General features: G+C 41.8%; 1 protein-coding gene across 1 annotated transcript in view; it reads right to left on the bottom strand.

The window, feature by feature from the left end:
* GRAMD1C (GRAM domain containing 1C) overlaps positions 1 to 21971 on the bottom strand; it is a 54146-nt gene that overhangs the window by 7573 nt on the left and 24602 nt on the right. Inside the window, 7 exon segments of the mRNA XM_074808214.1 lie at positions 86 to 228; positions 1324 to 1442; positions 2235 to 2381; positions 9158 to 9320; positions 13180 to 13300; positions 14448 to 14566; positions 20860 to 20940. Of these exon segments, the coding sequence (XP_074664315.1) occupies positions 86 to 228; positions 1324 to 1442; positions 2235 to 2381; positions 9158 to 9320; positions 13180 to 13300; positions 14448 to 14566; positions 20860 to 20940 (893 nt within the window).

Genomic DNA, 21971 nt, shown 5'->3' with positions numbered 1-21971 from the left:
CCAGTCTTTTGATAAGCACACTTCATCAACCCGTAACGTATGTGCCTTGGTTCCTCCCCTCCCACTGGGCACCACTCAGGCTCACCGTAATCGACACTTGTGACTGGATGTGCGGCTGATGCAGTATCTGTTCACAGTGTAGAAATAATCATGGTAGGGGACATCATGGGTCAGTACCTCAGCATCCACCTGATAAGACTGACCTTTCTGGCTCTGCTTATGCAGGATCTACCATAAAAGAAAATAAAAATAAGAAGGTATATTCATGGTATCAATTTTTTTTTTTTTTCCTTCTTCGGGTGGAATTCCTTAAGCTAGATCAACCAAATCCAAGTGAACTAGAGTAGGGAGAAAGCCTGAACTTCTAAAAAGTTAACAATTGCAAGTATCGATGGGACGGGGAAAGAGAAGATGCCTCCTGGTAGAGCCAACACAGGCAGCAGCAGTTCTTCCCCACTGCCATTTCAAGTACCAGATGCAAGGCTGGTCACTGACTCATGACCACAGCTCTTCTCTGAGACTGACTTAGGAGACCTTTCCCAAAGCAGAATTACAGAGATGGGAAGGCACCTCTGGTGATCATCTTGTCCAAGAACCCTGCTCAAGGAGGGTCATCTAGAGCTGCTTGCCCAGGACCATGTCCAGATGGCTTTCCAGTATCTCCAAGGGAGGAGATGCCACAACCCCTATGGACAACCTGTGCCAGTGCTCAGTCACCCTCACAGTAAAAAAGTGTTTCCTGATGTTCAGAGTGAACCACTTGTGTTTCAGTTTGTGCCCATCACCTCTGGTCCTGTCCCTGGGCACCACTGAAAGGTGTGGCCTTTGGCAGTGAAGCCTGGCTCTGCCTTCGTTGTACCCTCCCTTCAGATACTTATATACATTGTAAGATCCCCCCTGAGCCTTCTCTTCTTCAGGCTGAACAGTCCCAGCTCTCAGCTGTTTCTCTTATGAGATGCTCCAGTCCCTTAAACATCTTGGCCCTTCACTGGACTCTTTCCATCTCTCTTGTACTGGGGAGCCCAAAAGCGGACACTGAAAGCATTTCATTGCATCTTTTCACCACTCAGTTCCTAAGAGATGCTAATATTTTTCCCCACAGACTTTGTGGAAGAGGTTTGCAGCCATCTGTAAAGGTAGAAAGCCTCTCTGATTTCATCTGCATTTGCTCACTAATGGTGAGCTACCTTAAAGATGCTACATTAAAACTGCAGATCCACATTCAGCTCACTGAACTCAATCCATGGTCAGATCTCTGACAGACTGTAGCGTTGACCTCTCCCTCGCTTTAAAGGGCACCAGACACGGACATGCACACAGTACCTGCTTTTCAGTTGCAGTTGTGAACTTCCCACAAAGTGGATTGTTAATCGTTACAGTGTACGTCAAAGTCCTCAACTGATTGCCACTGGAATCTCTATTCCAAGGGGTTGATACAGCATCTAGATAAGAAATGATGCAAAATCTCAAATGCAGATTACCTAAAAGACATTCTCTCTGACCTTTCATGTCTTAGTTTAAGAACAGTGGTGGGGAGAGAGACAGAAAACTGATTCCAAATGATTGTGTTTTTTGCAGGAAAGGGAAAATTGTAGTTCACTGATGAACAAAGGTGAGGCACTAAGCAACGGAACCTGAGTCTACAGAAAGAGACTTGAGGGTGGGGAGAAGAGTAAGCAATTAAATCAAAATATATCACTTCCCATCTGCTTAAAGTTGAACAGATTCACTTAGCATTATCAAAAGCTTTTGCCACTTTGCCTTCCAAGCTGACACTGAATAAATATTACCCTTTTTGACTTAATTTTCTGTTCTTATGATCTCAGTGAATAAAATTTACTCATCCAGAAAATTAAAGCCTGTGAGTATCGTTTAAGAGGGATGCAATTATTTTGCCTTTGTGCCAGCCATACACATTTCACTATTTTTGGGACACAATGTAATCAGAAATACCCCACAGAATGCATCAACTTAATAGCCTCCCCAAAATTCAGGCATTAATGGGCAGTTATGTGGTGCACTGAAATGAGGTTTTTACTCCAAAATGTGGCTGATCTACAGATACAAACAGGCTAGCTTTAAATATCCTCTCTCATCATGGAACTTTAAAGCTTCAAAATTCTTTTAAAGCAAGGAGAAACTTAAAATTCAACTTAGCCCTATTTAACATTTCTCAGAGGTTGAAATTTTCAGGATAGTTTGCAACACGGACAGAAGGGAGAAGAGTATATTACCTACTATACTCCTGGAATTGAGAAACCTCTGCATGAAGTGAGAATTGGTGAAAAGGATTTCAAACATCTTGTCTGCAGTGATGTGGAAAACTCTGTTTATAAAAAGCCTCCCATAGAGATCATTCTCAGAGACAGTCTCCTTTACTGCTAAGGAAAGGCAGAGAGATGATGTTAAGAACAGTATTATGAAGAAACTTTATAATATTCTAAGCTTTATTACAGCTCAAATCCTTCCTAAGCTTGCATTAGCATTTGTTTCTCACTCTCAGAAACCCAGTAATGATAGCAGCACATGATTTGGTAGGTAGGTTGTCTTCAGGAGCAAAGTTCAGAGTCGATTTTCAAACCCACCCCCCTCCAGCCCCCATTTCCCTGTGCAAACAAATTGCTAAATCAACATCACAAGGTCCCATCCCTTTAGTTCTGCCTTCAGTATTCTACTTATCCTACAGAAAACACGGGGGAAGACAAGAAGTCAGCGTAATCTTTATTAATATGCATGTCTATTGTACAAAGGACACGTGCACAGCAAGCAGGACAGTGAAACCATACCAAGCTTTCTCGTGGCTAGTTTCAGAATTCTGCTTTTAACATCTGTAATGCTGGTAGGTCTACAGTCTAAGAGACCAGGCAGACTCCCAAACAGTCCCTCAAACTGTCCCTCCCTCCATACCTATTTATAAGAGGAACACAAGAGGTACCCTGCTGCATTTTGCAGGGCACCAAGATGCTTAATTGCCATCCTCTACTTCAAAACCACCACCAAGTGCCCCAGTGGCGCTGTGTGGCTGCAGCACTGATCTTTACTATTTCTGCTTCTTGTTGGTTGCTGGCATGACTCAGCTTTGTGGATGTCTCAGCCACTCTTGCAAGAGATAAGGGATAGAATTATAATCCTGGAGGGCAAGCAGTTTCCTATGCCAACCCCAACTCAATCTGCTTATGCTTTAGAAACAAGTTCATCCTAAGCTATAATTACCAAAAACAAAAAAAAAAAAAAACACCATGCCCACACATTACTAAAATGAAACAAAAAGCCTCAAAGCAAATCTTGTAGAAGCAAGACAGAAGTCAGGACGTCTAACCTTTCAACTGATAGAAATGACTGCTCAGAGCTAGCAAAGGTCAGTGCCAGCCACCAACGCAAAGGTAGCCTGAATATCAAACTATAGTTCAAAAGCTGCCTACAGGCTAAGGTTACAGCACTTAAAACATTACTTCTTGGTACCAGTCAGTATTGATAAATGCAAACGCAGCCACTAAACACCACAACAGTCCCCAGCAAAACCCAGTTATGACTCTGAGCAGACTTCCACCCTAGTTCTGCTTCCAGCCTGCTAAAAGTCCCCGTTACACATCCAAAAAAGTTCTTTGACCTAATCATGCTTCAATATAGGACCCCAAAAGGGAAACACGAGTGCCATTTTGTGCTTGCACAAGAGATGGACTTCCTTCCCACGCCATGTTCTGCTTATGCAATTGTAAGTCTATACAACTGTGAGGTGGGACAGAAAGCAAGCACACATTTTAAGAGGCCTATTTAACCAGACAGCATGTGATCTTTACATGCTAGAATACAGATTCTACCGTGCTGAAACATTCTGAGGGAATCCAAAAATTCAGCCTGGGTTTTCAGCTTATGTTCACTGTATTTCCTCTCAGAGCTAAACCTAATTCCAGCAAAATGCAGTCCAAATGAACTGTAAGTTCGACCTCAGCTAACAAGTCCTCAACATTACAGACCTCTCCTTTCAGAGCACACTCCCCACTTCCTCTCTCTCGCCAAGAGACGGGAAGCCTCAGATATTGATGTTGACATCCCCTTCGCCTACTGCACATCAGCTAACATGCATGGAGTCAGATACCAGATAATTCAAACCTAGTTACTTTGGTTGAGTCTCTCAGCTGGACCTTGACATGCCCAAGGCATCTGCTACCACTTAAAAAAAAAAAAAACAAAAACACACAAACCAAACCACAAAAACCACCCACATGACCAAGTCACCACGCACCAGATAAGCTTTGGCAGCTATTTGCATATGTCTTAGCAAATACAAGATAATACAAGTTACCTTTGCCCCAGTGAGGCTGAGCTAACTGACACAGCTTTACATTCACCTGAAATGCCTGAGGACAGCTACTATGTTTCTGCTGATGTCAAGTAATTTGGTAAGCCACAGCAATTTACGATACACACAAAGCCCATGCATTATTACCTTAAGGTGCAGACCTTGCTACTGAGATATTTTACTCTTCAAGCATGAAGTCTGTCCTCCTTGTACCAAGCCTTAAGGCAGAGCATCCACGGGTCTGTACAAAATCTCCTGTAGGCTGACTTACCTACACTATTTCTATCTAGTCGTGTCTCTAATAAGGAATAGTCGATGAAGTGCCAAGTGCATTGAGAGCATCGACTGAGAAATATGTTTTTACTTACAATCCCTCTCAGCTCTTGGAACAAAGAAACAAAATTTTTTTTAAAACTGGTGTTAATACGTAAAGCAGCATTTTTAGAAAATCCAAGCTGAAACTGGGTTGATCCATCAGACCCATCAGCCGCTTTAGATGCTAGGATTCAAACAGCTGTTTTCCTCAAAGCATGGAAATCTTTCAGGTGGTAGGTCTATGTATGCATGAATGCTGCTTCACTGCTGTGAAGTTCCACATCTGTGGAAGCAAGTCGCTGCATACCTGAAGCTTGTCAAGCTCTCAGTCTCACTTCCATCCAGGCTTCTCAGAGTTTATCTGTAGAAATCCTAGGTGAAGCAGGGAGCAGAAACAGTAGCACAGCAAAGCATGCGTACAGTTTACACGCTTTGCAATTTGAACAGAATAGAAGGCTTTAACCACTCTGCTACAAATTAATATGCATGTTTGTCTACTGTTTTTATTTGTTTGTCTTAACTCACACAGGTAAACCTCCCTGTCTTTTATCTCAATACTGGAGCAACATCAAGCATTGTACCTAGACAGGCTTAGAAATACTGTTTATGAACAGGATGTTTTGTGCAGGTATCCAGGAATCAGTCTAACCCCTTAAATTTTAATGCTGTTCTCACCCCTCAGCAGCATGCAATTATCAACCACTAACTCTCTTAGCCTGAACACATTTATAGATAAATTGGAGCTACTGTCTGATAAGAGAACATGACATTATTCTGAGTTTAGATTAGGATCCCTAGGGACTTAAAAAAATCCAGAAGTAAACATATTACCCAGAGTGTCCTGGTTCACCCTGAAGACAGCAAGTCTGTTCCCTCCCCCATTATTGCCTTGCACTTCGTAAGGTCATTTTCATCACTGCAAGGCAAGCTGTGAAATAATGTTTGAATACAATACCATTATGCAGCAGTGATTGGAGAGGTTTGAAACATCTGCAGTGCACGAGACAGAAATATGGAGGGGGAAAAGGGGGCAGGAAAAAAAGTTGTTCTTAGAATACCCATTAACAACCAACACACCACAAGCAAATTCAGAAAGCTGAACTGGTAAGAACAGAGGCTGTCAAACAAATTAATAAGACAGCTGATTTTTCCAGTCCACAGAGTTGGGGGAGGATCAGCAGAAGAAAAAAAAAAAAATGTATGTATGCAAATCGTGGCACTGTTGAGGACTTCTATGCCACTGGGGATGGGGGAAAACTGCACACTGCATGAAGAATATGCAGGTAGGAGCCTTTCACCAGATACACCTGAAATCAACTCAATAAAAACAATTCCTAGAGTGAACATGTTCCAGACACCATCTATTTAAAGACTGCATCAGCAATATTAACCATTATCAAAGAGCACGCCTATACTTTAAGTACAAAATTAACTTGGGGAGATACTGAGTAAGTATTGTGGCAATTCTAGCTTTTTCTAGTTCACAAGATAAAAAAAACTTACTCCTTTTACCTTTAGATAAACATACACCCACCAAACTCCAAAGCAACAAACAATTGGTAGTTACATATTCACAAAATACATGCTTTTGCTACTTTAATTAAAATGCCAACAAGGTAACAGGGCTACTCTTCCACACATACATTATATATCCAAAATTTCATACCTTTGGGGGTGTCAAACCATGGCTGAAGTAATTTTAGCTGCCCTGTATTTCAAACATTTTCTGCCCCGTATATCCCTATCTGCAAGAAAAGTCAAGCCACTGCTGTACCCATCTCAGCACTACAGCGCAAGCCAGTTATGTTCTCCTGCAGACCACACATTTAAGGTGGTTATTAGTACAAATAGAAACAATACATTAAGTCTGTCAATTTATGCAAGATCAGGAATTTATGATGTCCCCATATACAGTAAAGCTATTAGAAAAGACCGTTTTCTAATTTCATGCTTCCCCCTTCTTTCTTTGAAGCATTTTATGCTGCCAAACATTGTCTGTGAAAAAAAAAAAAGCTACACACATTAAGAGTCATTTGAAGAAATTCAGAACCTCCCAGCTCTATTTTGGAAATACATATTCTGTGCTTGAACTAAAATTTGTTTTCCAAAATTTAGAATCAATACTGCTAATACTAATTTTTAGCTTAGCCAAAAGTTTGTCGCGGCTCAAGAACGATACTCCAATTTATGAAACCAAACAAAAGCACCAAGATACGGGTCAACAGGCCAGTGGCACATAGGAGACACACTCTCCCATCCCCCAGGTAAGCAACGTGAGAATTGCTTAGGGCACGGGAACCAGTGTTGCTAAGGCTCTGGCATTCCAGCTCTGGGTGTCAGGTGGACCTGGAGTTGGAGAACAACAGTCTTGAGCTTGCCCCTCACCTTATTTGCCAGGACACCTCCATGGGCAGCCTGAGTATGAGCCAGAGGACACAAGAGAAATTAATCACATGGGTAAACCTTTGCCATGTAGGAAAGCTAGTTTCGTTTGCATGGAGGAATTCACCTTGTAAGAGTATGGGGCAACTGCAATAGAAAACAGACAGAGAAACAGAAGAAAAAAATTCTAAGCATGAAGAAGGGAATACAAGAGAAAAGATTAATGTTGTGGGACTAGAAATTCCTGCTCTGAATAAAAAAAAAAAGACTAGTCTTGGGGGAGGGAGGAGAAATAAGAGAAGCAGCATGAAGTCTTTTTTTAGAGACATTTTCAGTTTAATGTGCTGTATTTACTCAACATCACCAATGCAGGGATGACAAGGAGTATTTACTGCTATTGTTTAGGCAAAAAGCAGCATGCAAGACAACAGGACTCTTTTCATTCAGTTTCACTGGAGACCTTTGCCATAAAAAATAAAATCCAGAGATTTTAATGTGTCAGAAGAGAGATGAGGTCCTAAGAGGATAGGAAAACTGCAAGATACCCAAAAAATCTGAAGGTCAAGCTTTTTGGATGGACTAAACAATTAATTTGTGCAGTCTGTGAAGTGTGTACGAGTATGGCACAAACAGCACCCTGTTCAGGTAGGTACATTCACAAAAATGATACAACCCGACATGCAGTGTGTAGAATCTGAACTCAGACAAGCACAGAAGCAGTATGGGTAAGCAAAAGGAAAGTTAGTTGAATATAAAGTATATCCTCAGGCAACAATCACAACTTGCATGCAGCCACTTCAATCCATGACTTTGAAAGCTTTCCTGGACACCTCAGTGATCCCAACAGAATGACACCTGCAAGCAACTTCAGTTGCCTTTCTGTTTGAAAGGATAAGATGTAAAGTTCCTCAACCAGATTAAGAACTGGCCTCAATTAACTGAGCTGTTCTATTCCTGCCAACAGGGGGAAGTTACCTCTCTGCATATGAAGAAATATCCAGCTGCTACTGAGCACATTGCTACTGTTGAGCTTTTCTGTCTTTCATTTGCACACCACCACTCAACTTTGGAACCAACCCAGGTTGTGCACACCTCATTTTAAAGGCATTTACAGAGTCCAAGATGGGACATTTAACAGAACATTCACCACAACTTCAGGGACCTGTCTGAACAACTACAGTCCTTTGGCACAGAAAAGCTCCCCATGGTAAGTGAAAAGCTCACCTTAGAGAGCAAGAACTTGTCAGGGGCTAGTGTGGGACCACAGAACAAGCGCCCACAGGCCTCAGCAAAAGTCTCACTGTCATCCAGCCTGGGTACTCTCCCCAGGACATAGCTTTAAAACACTTACACCAAAACCACTATGAGACATACAGCTACACTTTTTTTCTCCTAGAGTGAGATAAGGAAAGAAAGCACGTAACAGCCAAGTTACAATCTCTACACTACTGTGGTATCCAAACTTCTTCTCATCTTGTACTGGGTAATGAGGTATGAGTTATGAGGATGGTATGTTAGGATCCATTAAGACACTAACTCTGTTAGCACACAAAGTGTAATCTGCTCCAAGATACGCATTAAGGTTTTTCATCTTCAGACCAGATTCAGGATAGGCACTGTATTGTGAATTCCTGAAACCTGGGAAGTTGTCTTGCCTGGACTTTCAGCAAGTTCCTCAGTCTACTCCATCAAATTGAAGCCCACATGCCTTAAGAAAGTAGAATTGTAAAGAAGTGGGGTGGGGAGAGCGGGGGAATCTTTCAGAAACTGGAGAACAGTCAGAAATTTTTCCCAAGTTCCCAAGAAGTGAAAACAAAGGAAAGAAAAATATTTAAGATACCTGTGAGAGCATGGAAAGTGAACAAAGAACACCCATTGTCAAGAGACTTTTTTTTTTTTAGTTTAAGCTGTTAGCAACTCTTTACCCACCGAAGGAGAAAAACGAAAACCACAATTTGTTTTTGTTCTAAACACCCCACAACAACTTTTTTTTTTTCCCAGAAACTAAGTAAGATACAAAGATGTTTTTGCTGCAATTCTGTGAAACAAATGAGCAAACAAGTTTCTAAGATCAGAAAGTCCTCTAACTTGCTCCACAGGTGAGATGGAACACCAGAGTCGGGTTGTTTTACAGATCCCAATTGTTAAGAGATTTACCTTCTTCACTATCTGAGGCACTGCTCTTCTCTGGAAGATTTTCATTCTCATTCAGGTCCAAGGACTTTTCTAAAGACCTGCTCCTGACTAGCTTAACAGGTTTTCTTTCTGAAGATGGAAGGGGGCTCTTCTTTATTTGCTTCTCATTTAGGGACTCCTCCACCTGAAACAACCAAGAGAAATAAAACGCATCAGTAATCACAGACTATTTTTTTAAAAAAAGAGAAAGTTACTTTCAAAGAAGAAAGCCGTATAAAGGAAGCCACAAATTCTATCTGCTCAATTACCACACAGTCAAGCACTAATTTCTCCCTTGTTCCCCTACCCCAGCCAGCCTCCCTTCCTCTTTATTTCAAACTTTTACTCTACCCTGGTAACAAGGGACAGACTTACTCACCTGTACTGTTATACCAAGAGCTGCCTTAAAAGTGATAGTTTACTCCCCATCCAGTCCCCTTGCACCCACCTGCATGGTTTGGTCCCCTTCCTTGCATCAATGCTAGCTTTTATAAGTTCATTAACCTAACAGAGATTATTTACTTTTTATTGATCAGGCTATTTTTTTCCTGCCAGTTTAGCAAGGGGTCCAACAATCTTGAGGGAAGCACAATGAAACAGGCAGGGTCTCCCTTTTTCAGCAAGATTAGATCATCCCAATCCCAAATATATTCAAAAGGTGTTCTTATTTTGTAGGGCTCTATGACCCTTAGACAAAAAAAAAAGTTTTAAAACACTGTCTACAGCCATCCTGCTTATAAAATGTGACTTCTCAGAAACAAAGAAACAGAGTATCATTCACCATCTCCAATACATAAGCAGGAAATCCCCCAAAACATCAGTCCCCGATGTAGCTCTTAACCCTAAACTACAATAACTGGAGGCTAAGTTTACATGTCATTACACACTTCAAGCAGTAATTTCTAGCGAAACCATATGTGCAAGGTTCATACATCTCAAAATGTCACCCAAAAAGCTTGGCTGCTAGCTTCAAATCCTGGTTTTCATTCTCCTCAAAGCTCCCATTGCCTCCAGTGGAACAGCCCTCATGCAGTAGCACTCAGATCATAATAAATAAAATCGGGCCTCCTCAGCTGAGTAGTTCCGATTCATCTGCAATACCATCATCCCTAGAGATTATTCAGCACTGACTCAAAAAAAGCAAGAGCATCCGCTACTTGAATAATCATGAGGTACTTCCTGTACTTCTTGGCTTTTTTCAAAATAAAGACCATCTACTTTTTTGTGTAACTGAGGGCCATTAGCAGAAGGTGGGTGGCTGGAAAACAGAGACAGGCATGAATTTGACTGCAGTATAAGCAGGCAAAAATAATCCCTCAAGGTCAAAAAAAAAAAAGAGACTGTATCAGAAAAGCAGATCAATTAACAAATGTTCCTATTGAAAGGAGCTACCGTGCCTGAAGTCACATAACAGGAACTAGGACAGAACCAACATTTCCATGTCAAAACACTCTACCAATACAGATGCAAGTCAGAAAGGAGCTAGTTATGGTAAAAACAGTCTAAAAATTGACACACAGATCCAGCTCAAATCCAAGGAACTCTCATAGCATTTTGATGACAGTTAGGGATCTGGCAAACAAGTGGAGCTCCCACCACCAGCATAACAGCCCACTATGCCATGAGCAGAGCAGGAAAGTCAGACTCAGGTCAGAGGACAAGAACAACAGCTCCTACAAAAATGCCTTACATGATGTCAGGAAAGAAGAGATTCATGCTGAGGCTTTTGCAATACCTGATCAACTCAAACACAGTTTTCTTGGGGTTTTGGGGTGGGTGGTTGTTGTGTTTTGGTTGTTTGTTTGGGTTTTTTTTGAAAGGGGGGGCACATTTGGGTTTTTTTTACACTAAAGAGTAATGATTTTAAGATCTGTCAGCTGGAATTAAAGATGTATAATTTCTTCCTTATATGCATTTATGAGCTAGTCCCATACTGCTAAGCTCTGTGCCAAGGCCCTTCTGGTTTTTAACCTGTGAACAGCAGGCTCTAGGACTGGAAAGCCTCCCCTACAAGGGGTGGGGGGAAGATGATGGTTGAAAATACAGGCACTAAGCTGGTTCCCCACACGGAGATGAACTGCACTTAGAGAAGCAGACCAGCCATGACTGGTGTTACACACAGACTTCCTTTAATCAACTGTAGACAGCTATTGACAATACTTTTTCCCAATTCAGGCCAAGTACCATAGCCAACCCCTCCATTAGTTCAGATCTTCCTCTGAAGAGAGCTTTGGGACTTACTTTGTGTATCAGAGCAGTAAAGGAGAGGTTAAGCCTGTTTCCCTCCAGTCTTTGGAAGGTGATTAACTGTGTTTTGTGTCATCAGTGGGCTGTTTTTTGATGAATACATTCTGAACACTACTGCCTCCTCCTATTACCCTGTGCTTCTACAAAATGTGCTGTAATCCAGGGGCTGTGGAGAGAGCGTTGACATTCTTGAGAAATGCCAAGTGACACATACAGCTGAACACAATCACTATGTATTTTAGTTACACTGAAACAGTAAGCTAAACAGTTTAGTTACACATTTATCAAGATTGCAGTTTTACACTACAATTAAAGGGACTTTTTAAAGGCAGTTTATTCAAGGGAGAATCCTAGCATTTTTCCTTGCGTACAAACCAAATCCCTGAGCATTACTGCTCACCAACATGCCCAATTAGATTTAGCACCTGCAAGAGATCTCTGGGAGTGGCACCCACTAGGTAAACAAAAGACTTCTTTCCCAGGCAGAGCGATTATTTTTAAATGGCTTGTTCTTGTGCAAAGAAGACTTACAAGTCCAAACCAAGGCTACCTGGGTAGATTTTTAGCTATCCTACAGAGCCTAAACTCCAGCAGCATCCACAGTCCTCCCAGGCCTCCCTTACAGCTCTCCAAAAATCTTATTTTATACTGTTAGGATTTCCACGAGGGATACCCATCATCCGATTAACTAAGTTTTTAACATCTGACAAACACCAGTATTGTTTGCTGGGTGGGAGTCTCTAGCCATTAACTTGGATTTCAGCAAAACTATTTAAAGCCCGCTTAACCTCCAGATCAGTTTTAGCAAGTGACAAAAGCCAGAAGATTTATATGGTAGTAAAAATTACAAACATCCCCTTTCTTCCCTCCCCAAATTTTCCAAAACAGAAACAGCAATTAGGCACCCAACCCTAGTGAATTTTATAAGAAATGCTTTAGTGCTTTATTTGCTTTTCCAAGATCTTTCCCTTGGAGTATCTATTAATTAAGAGAAAATGTCTATAACCTTTTAGGACTACAACTACACACAGGAGTCCCAGCAACTGTGCACCCTCCCAACCAGCCAAATACATTCACAAATTCATACAACACCACGAGTGAAGCACTCCTGCTTGTTCGATTCTACTAACCCAAAGCATTATGGGAAAACTCATCTTTATTATATCAAGTGTGGGGGTTTTTTCCCCCCCTTCCTTCTGAAATATTTCCACAAACTTAAATAAAAAAGGCTTCATATATTCACAACAGCATTGACCTTTAAAGGCAAGGATAACACAGCATAACTACCCTCGAATAAACTTTATGTATAGGAGAGACAGAAGAGGTGATTTTTTTAAATGACAAATAGCACATGCAAGAAATCACTGGAAGTGAACAGAGGCGTTACTTGCATAAAGCACTCAGATAAAAATGCACACGGTCCCTAGGAAGGTGGATAAAACACAGCTAATTTTGTTTTTAAACAAAGAGCAGGGCATAAGCCTCAGCATTCTAGCCAGGTTATACAGTGAATTAATAACAGGACATTGCTGAAACTCACACCAACAATATTCTCTTATACAGAATTTTGTTAAATTCAAGAAACATTCGTGAAACCTGAAGATACTCAAATTTCTGATGTGAAAACCTCCTAGACTATTATGAATTCTCAAAGGCTTCTTTAGAAGTTACAATCCCCATACATCCTTACGTATATACAAGTTAAGCATATATGCTTATCAGTTACAAATAGCAAGAAAGGCTGTGTCAGCACTTACTCCTGGCAACGCGTGTCTATTGAGTGACTCTCCTTCTGTTTGAAGTGTGGGTTCCCGAACTAAACCAATCATTTTAGGTAGTTTTTCATCCCTTTCTCCAGAATCATCACAAATGCTGGATCTGTCCAAAGCAAAAAGGAAGATATCTTTGGAGATAAAAGTGCTGAAAAATCTGAGAAAGCTTCTCAAGGGTGATTTTTGCATTCAAACCACTGCGGTTCAGCTAATATCAAAAACTACCAACTCATTCTTCCCACATCCAGCTCATTAATTTCTCAAGCCATCTTCCTCACCCTAGCCACTCAGAAGGTTCAGTTTCTGACTGTAAGGTTAGTAAAACCAAGCGCTGGTGAATCAGAGAGAAAGTAAGTGCTGTGGGAAAAGATGAAACAGATAGCTTAGAACAAATTTGGAAAGAAAACGCTTTAAGAAAGTTTGAGACAACAATTTTTTTCCTGCATCCCTTATTCCAGAGTTTCAAAGTAGTGCACTTTTTACAGGAGAAAAAAAAAACAAAACAGGAAATATTTAATAGGACATCTTTTGAAGCTTGAAGTGAACTTAGTTTTTTTTTTTTTCTAACAAACATACTCAGATAACACAGGACTGAAGAGAGGCAGAAATTACATTGTTCAGTTTTGTAGAGCCATACTTATTTAAGTACAGATACAAAATTAAAGCCCCGTTATCAGATTGACACTGGCAGTTCGTAAATTCGTTCACATTTGTTCCAAAAAAAATCAAGGCAACCATTTAAAAACAAAATCCACCTAGTTAGATTATTCCAGCTTCCTAATTCAAGCTGAGGACAATACAAAAACAAGCAAAGACTTCAGACATCAGGAGAACAAAGCAAAACAAGTATTTTAGTCTCCACAGAGGAGAGGAAGAAGCATCTGAACATCATATAGAGCTCCACTCCGTTCAGCCCTTCCATTCTGTCGAAGGGCATGCAGATCCTGGCTAGACACCATCACAAAAAAGGGTTGGTCTTTCAGCTATCCTGACGATATCCCCAAGCAGATCCAGGGAGAACAAGGTCTTCCGATCTCCCTCCTCTAAGGGGCCTCAGCTGTGCTCCTACTATTTCAGACAATGAACACAATTAAGTTTTTATGCAAGCTCAGTTTATGCAGTTCTTTGCATCCTTTTACTATAGGCTTAACTTTCCTGGTAAGGCTACAGCAGCACTTTGGAAAAAGAATTTCTAAGAAAGAGGTCACTGCTTCTCCCCAAGTATTTCAATAAGCTTTATAGGCTCCCCTTACCGAGGCTGCCCGTTGTCCTCAGACGATGAGTGGAAGCTCTCCATCTCCTCGCTGTTCAGGCCCAGCTCAGAGCCATAGCTCTGGTGCACCAGCTGCCAGAATTCCTGCTTGGTCAGCCTCTGAAAGAAAGCGAGCTAGTCAAGAACTACGGCATGGGACAGTACGGTACAGGAGGTAAAACAGTAAGAAGTTTGAATTACGCCACAGCCTTTAACCTCAATTCTGACAAGGACTGAAAGCATTTAGGTATCACATTCCAAGATTGGATTTCAGCATTTTGGGGAACTGTACTCCTGTCTACTCCATATTCCCAAACCATAACTGTTCAACCAATAACCCCAGACATGAGAAAACTTGTTATTTCAAGAAAACACATGCTTGTAACCAGTACTTGCTGCTTCATGCGTCCCCGGTGTTTTCACAGATATCTTCAAGGTAGCTCCCTCTTGAATTTCACGCGATACGGCGCAAGACCAGTAACAGCCAGCGACTCCCTCTTTGATCTTCGACAAACTGCTTAATAGATACACGCCTGTTTCTTCAGGATGCTCAGAGCGCTGTACAAATGGTGAGAGGCTAGCGTTTCAGTCGCTACAGACAGTGGTGTCTAGGTCAGCCAACCGGCCGCTTTGCCAAGGTGGGACAGGAGGTCCTCACTTTGGAACGAGACCAGAAGCCCCTTCACAAAAAAAATACTCGTTGCTTTTGCTCAGTAACAGTATTACCTTGACTCACCACTAGCTACTCTTGTCTTTCTCTATAAGATCTCTGCCCTGCTCCATGAATTCCCACAGCTACTGGGATATATTTAAGTTTTTTCCGATCATCAGGAAAGTTAGGAAGTGAAAGTAGTATGACAAACTCATATCAGCAAAGTAAAGCGAGTAGTTCCAAAGTCCAGTTCAGCTGTAGAGGGCTAAAACAAAAAAAAAAAAACACCAAAAAACCAACAAAACCCAAACCACCAAAAAACAAACAACAAAAAAAAAGAGAAAGGGAATAAGTTTCTGGGATTTAGCAGAGCTCAGAGAGCAACAGTAGCGATCTTAAAGAGACACCACACTGGAAAATGTGCCTCAGCCACAATCCATATTGATCAAGGGAACAGAAACGTGCTAATGAGGGAGTAACACAAGTCCTGCTTACTATTTGCATGAAATGATCACATTAAATACCCATGCATTATTTAAAAAGGGCTTTAAATGATCCTCTCCACCTCCCTGCCCCACCTGCGGAGTGTTATACTACCCGCAATTTTAGACAGACCTAAAAGAGCCGACCCTAAACGCACCCCCTCGGCGTTCTGCCCCCCCGGAGCTGCCGCCCGCGCCGTGTCCCGTCCCGCCTGTCGCCCCTCACCGCGACCAACCTGCCGCTTCCCGCCGCTCCCGGGCCAGCCCCGGCCCCGCCGCCTGCCGCCGCGCTCCCACTTCCTGATGGGCGGCGGCGGGGCCCGGCGGGGGCCGCCCCCCTCAGCACCGGCGGGCATCGCCACAGCGCCTGTGGCCGTGGCCAGGCCACCCACGGGTGTCCCTCTGCCCCAGGACACCCCCCACAAACTGGGGGAAAGCCAGGGCAAAGCCGAGGCGGGTCGGGACGCGGCTGAGGGGATTTTCCAGCCCAAGGGTGCTCAGAAAGCGGCTGGCACAAGCATCCCACAGCGGCAGAGATCAGTTTCGAGGTATTGAATCCTACCGAGGACAAAGTAAACATTAAAACACACATATATAAAGCAAGGCAGCTGGTGGCAGGCTCCCTCTGCCATGGGGGTTTGTTGGACGAAGCAATGTTGTGCTAAAAACCACCCGCACCCCCATCCAGCTGCCTTGCTCTCCCCGGGCACGCCGAACCTCAGAGCAGTAAACTCATAACCACAACCAACCACCTCCAGCGGTTTCCATTAAATGGCTAAAACCAGGAGTAGGCTGCAAAAAGGGAGGTGTAGCTTTAGATAGCACACCTTTCAACCTGAAATTAAAGGCCACTTTCACTTCTGCGGCCCGCTATTGCCTTTATTTCCAGTCATAAGAAAATAACTGGCAAATGGCTAATGCCGCTAATTAAATTCACCAGCACGTTCTGCACCAGTCTGTGGGCAAATCAGGCTGCCCTTGTACACAGAGCTCAGCGGCTCGAGGAGAGCAGAGAAACTTTCAGCTATGCATTTCAGGAATCTATAAAGCTGTTTCCTGTGGTTTTATAAAGTCACTGTTACCAACTTCTGCTTCTAAAACAGGATTCTCGCGCTCTGCTCAATTATTCCTAGCTCAGCTAGATATAATGAGTTGCTAATGGTCATAGCCCAAGATCAAACCAGACTTGCTTTATTGTATCCGAAAGGATTAGTTCTGAAAGCAAAGGAGGGCACAAATTTTCTGGGTCAGACTTCTGCTTCTGAGAGGATGGTTTGAGAAGCTCTGAAGCTTGGAAGGCTGAATCTAAACATGAATTACTTTGCCCACTCAAGGTGATGGTTTATGCCAGATTTTTCCTCCGTTCTCTTTGTATGCAAAAACAAAGGCTACAAGAAGCAGCTGGGACACCTTTTTGTCTTTTCAGCTGGGAGCACAAAACATCAATACTTTGTTTCACACTAGTCAGTGGTAGCGTGGCACAAGCAATACTACAGAATACCACTGACAGAAACAAAGCCACCCTTTTTTTACCTACGGATAGGTGCAGAAATAAGAACAAGATACTCAGTACAGGTTTACTCCAGAAACAACCCCCCACCACACTCCCACCAGGCAACTCTGATACCAAACTCTGTGACTGCTTGTTTGCAGGACAGGGGAGGAAAATGGCAAAATTCCCCTCATATGAAGGTCAGTATCGACCCAAGCCCTCTTTGATCTCTAAAACAACCTTCGTTGCACACAAAGGTGCAAATAAACAACTCTTTCACAACCTTCCCTGAAAAAGCTGCTGGGGAAGGCAGAACTGCTGCCCTGGTAAACCTTTGCCACAAGAAGCTCAGCTCATCAGAAATTCTGGTCCCTTTTCACACCTCTAGACTTACCTGCTACAATGTCCCCGGAGACAGGTGCAAATCTCTACCCAGCAAAGCATAAGAAGAACAGGAAAATAAATCCAACTCTATGGAAGAGGACTCATGGGAATTGAGACTGATTAAGTTAAGATCTTGTTCCATTAGAAATAAGGAGCGCTGTGTTTGTTCGGGATTTGAATGACCTGCCTAATTAGATTTTAATTTGTTCCTTCTCCCTTCAACTGGAAGGATATTTGACACCCATAAGCTTTAGGAAAATAAAGCAAAAGAATAAACGGCATTGCTGTTACTGTCAATAGCAGCCATTAGTAAACTTGTTTTACAAATCTGGAAAGCCTGTTGCAAAACAGGAATTTTGGCTGATTTTATAAACTGATGTATTATTGAAAGCCTCAGTGGATGTGGAAGCAGCTATCTGTTTTATCAAGATTGGTGTCATGTCTCTTCCAGACCTACATTAATGACTTTATTTTCCATGATGCTTCCCCTTCGACCAGGAGCATTTAAAAAACAATGGCAAGGTAAAAGCCTAAGAGACTCACTCTGAGCACATTTTGCAATAGGAATGTAAAAAAAAAAAAAAAGTGGAATTTTCCTTGAAAGAAAAAAGTCTTTACGTGGACATTTTAAGAAAATAGCCTAAGAATGGACTATCTTAAGATGAAGGTACCCACTGATTCCCAGAAGAACCAGCTGAAGGGCACCAACTGCACAGTACTGTACTCTGAGCAAGATCCAAACGAGAAGCTATGAGCTAGAGAATTACAACTCGGCCAAGGGGACCAGGAGTTCGACCAGAACAGTGACGCAAAGCTGGGGGAGAGCACCTTGATGGCCGAAGTAAGCTTAGGCATGGAATAGTATGTAACCATTTGCTGTTTTTCTTACACAACACAAGTCATTTCTAATAGTACGGCAGACTACACAAATCTACTTGTTCCAACTGTCTAGGACATGTGATACTTAAAAGGTAGAAGGCAGAATGGCCACAAGATGGAGATCTGGGAAAGGGCATGCTGACCCTACCGAGTAGTCCTGCAGGTGGTGAAAGCTTAAGGTGTATCAGGTAAAGCAGACAGGTCACTCTTCAGAGGTGAAACCTCGTAACATGAAATCTATGCCCAGGAAACACTGAACAGGCCAGAGCCAGTGACTGAAAGTTACCTCTCTACAAACGTGGTTTGAAGCAAATGCAACTCCAATCCCCTGGATCCAAATCCTGGAAATTGGGATTATTCACCATCAGGTGGCACAAGCCAGCACTTGCAACAGCTGCATTCAGAGTTACACTCCAGATGACACCAGAATGACTTTATTTCACAATGTAACAGTTGGATGTCGTCTCCAGGTCTAGCAGATGCACTCCAGATAACTAAATTATCCACAGGCTTCAAAATATTTAGCTATCTGCAGAGGAGACATTAAACTCAGCTCCTTTTGGAACTGGTTCCAGAGTGAGACTTGTATTTTTTGTCACAAGCCTTACAAATCCTAATGAGATCCCTTTGACCACTGGAGCCCAGAAACACCAGGCTTCGCATACCCAGGACATTGCATACCATGCGAGAGTCTCAGACACATGAGATCTCTCAAATGTATTCTGCCCCTGCCATGAGGTGGTGGGAAGAAAGCAGCAAAATTGCTTGGACGCACCAAGGGCTTTCTTTTATCAACAGGTAGGTGGAAAGCTGCCATTGTAGTGGAGTCAGTTAATCCAGCTCTAGCAACTTCAGTTTCTGCTTTCAACTCCTCAGCACCCCTCTACAGCTTGATCTAGTTTGGTGAAGCTGTAAAGAATCATCAAGCAGGCTGACAGGTGCCTCCAACACATTCTAGCAGAGAATCAGAAATGACTGTGTTGCAGAATTAGGAGCTCAACCTAACAGAAATTCTGTTTCAGTAAGTAGGTCCAAACATACTACATTAAAAAGCCCTACATACACCTCAAGGCAATGCTCCATTTTACTGCTGAGAACCCCAAGCAGAAATTCACAACAGACTTATCTTTCAACATTGAGGATGCAAGAAAGCTAATAGCAAGATTAGACAGAAAGAATAAGAAGAGTTCCCAAGCTACTCTGATGCACTGGTTCCTAAAACCTGATGGCTTAAGTCATCTCATTTTACACCCAGTCCATGCCCTCTATTTTCATCTCTATCCTTTAGTTACTGCTCTAAAGTGAAAAATTGTCCATAATGTGACACTCATTTCAGTGTCAAAGAGTAGAAAAGCACAGGAGAACCTAATATTGAACAGCACAAAGCTTGTTGCCTCTGTTCCAGCCCCTTGGATATGAATCCATACCCGAATGCCCATACATTCAACCTACTGCACCACGAACTAACCAACTGAACGGGGTAATTATCATTCCTGACAAACTCTGCCTAACAAAAGAAAACAAGATTAGTTCCAGTTGCACATTCCAGTCAAAAGATGACATAATACGTCATGGATTTTGCCCACAAGATGGTTATGTTACAGTTAAATAGTATTTGATATGAGCAATAAGAGATTTGCAAGAAACATTAGTTTTGCCTTAAATGGCACTTCCCTTTATTTTCAGCTTTTGTTTGAAAAAAAGTGCCTCTAGTCTGCCCTAAAATTCATCTAACAAAAACCACTTGTGTGGGTACTACATATAAGTAGTGCAACCACTTTAAGCCTTTGGGGACCATTGTAGCACAGAGTTATATATGGATATTTCAGCGTTCAATTGCAACTGTGTTGAAATATTTAAACAACAAGAGCCATAAACAGGAAGGAATTGGTTTACAAAAACTGCATTACTTACAGCGATGTTCTGCAAAAGCATTGGTACATTTTTAGAAAGAAGATTTGCTTAAATGTTCACAAATTGCAGTATAAATCAAGCTAACTAGCACAAGTTGCCAAAACACACTTCCATATCATACAGCCTGCCTCTGTTGCATTTATTCAAGGTCAGGGGAGTTGTAATGAGCTGGTTGGCAAAGGTTCAGCTAACTTATCTGAGAAGGTGACTTTTGGCTTTTTCCTTAAAAAGAAAAAAAGCTTTCACTGAAAAACCCCTTGCTTTTTTGATCACAAATTAGCCATAGAAAGTGTGAAGCAAATGCATGCCAATTCAGTAATATCTGCTTGAGTTGGTAGTGAAGAGAAGTATGCAACTTATCTTCACAGACAAAATATTCCATCATCAACAGCAAAGTTGTAGGTGGCAGTATGAGAAAGAAAGGATGAGAAGTTTATCCGGGATCTAAAATACAAAGAGCCGAAGGAGAACATCAGCTTAGAATTCTGTGTCAGAAGGGAAAAGCTGATTTCTTAAAGGAAAGTCTCTTATCCTCGGAAGACACATCTGCTTACATTAGAAAAGGATTATTTTGTTACTTAACCACAGGTACCAGCACTTACAAGCTTACCTTATCCAGCAACACATTCTGCCATAAGCGGAAAATACTGAGGTAGCTTCTGTCTCTTGCACTGAATGATGTGAAGAAAAACTGCAGGAAAAACAAGGTGCAAAAAAAAAAAAAAAGTAGGTATTTCAAGAAATCCAGAATGCTTCCTTGTATCATAAATATCCTAAGGTTTTCAGCAATAGCACGCTCCTCTCACATTCACCAAACCTGAGCTCATATTCCTCACACTCCACACCTTTTATCACTTTTAATAAATAAGAGTTAGTTCCCCAATATCCACATAGTATATAAAGACACTGGCTGTTCTGGGCATCTGACTGCAATCATTTGTACCTTTGGCACGAAGAAAGAGCTCCCCTTCAACTAACTCCACAGTTAAATCTTTCTCCCACTTCCAAATAGAAGGTGGAGTAAATCAGAGCTGCACATGCTTATTTCTTACAGGCCACAGCCCTTTCCATCCTTCTGCCACAGATTCCTTCTTACTAATCTTTTCACATGAGTAGATGTGAAATTAAAATAATTAAAATAGGAGATCAAATTAAATGCATCATTTGCAGTATTAAATCTTTCCCATTTGAAAGTTTATTTCGCAAAGAGATTTATCTTCCTGATGATGAAGGTTAATAATTAATCAATTGAGAACGAAAAGCCAAATATGAGGAATCACAGTTCCTTTACAAAGAATAGCTCCAGATTCACCCTGGAAAGCTATTCTCTGTATCCAGCCAAGCATTGTTATTTTCAAGGCATTTACAAAAAAAGTATCATGAAGCACATAAGAACATTCTGCATCACGCTTTTCAGTTTTTCCAAACACACATGCAAAACCTACATTTCCCAGCACATAAAATTGCATGTTCTGTGGGTAGATCTCTCCTTAACTCAAACTCCATGACATCACAGCCCTCCTGTTTTCAGCAATTTTTTTCCAGGGGCACTTTAAATCAAGTGAATTTGATATTTTTGTCATCTCAAGGATGCACATTCTGAATTCATGCCCTGGACTTTTAGCTTTCAAACGGCTTTTCTTTGAGAATCAGTGGGACAAAAACTCCCTTACTTTCTGGTTACTGCATCAACACTAGTTTGATTGCAGAATCCCCAAGTAA

This window comes from Strix aluco, chromosome 2, assembly GCF_031877795.1.
Source record: "Strix aluco isolate bStrAlu1 chromosome 2, bStrAlu1.hap1, whole genome shotgun sequence".
Taxonomy (NCBI): domain Eukaryota; kingdom Metazoa; phylum Chordata; class Aves; order Strigiformes; family Strigidae; genus Strix; species Strix aluco.
Note: the sequence above shows the minus strand (reverse complement) of the source record. Positions and strands in the feature narration are given on the sequence as shown.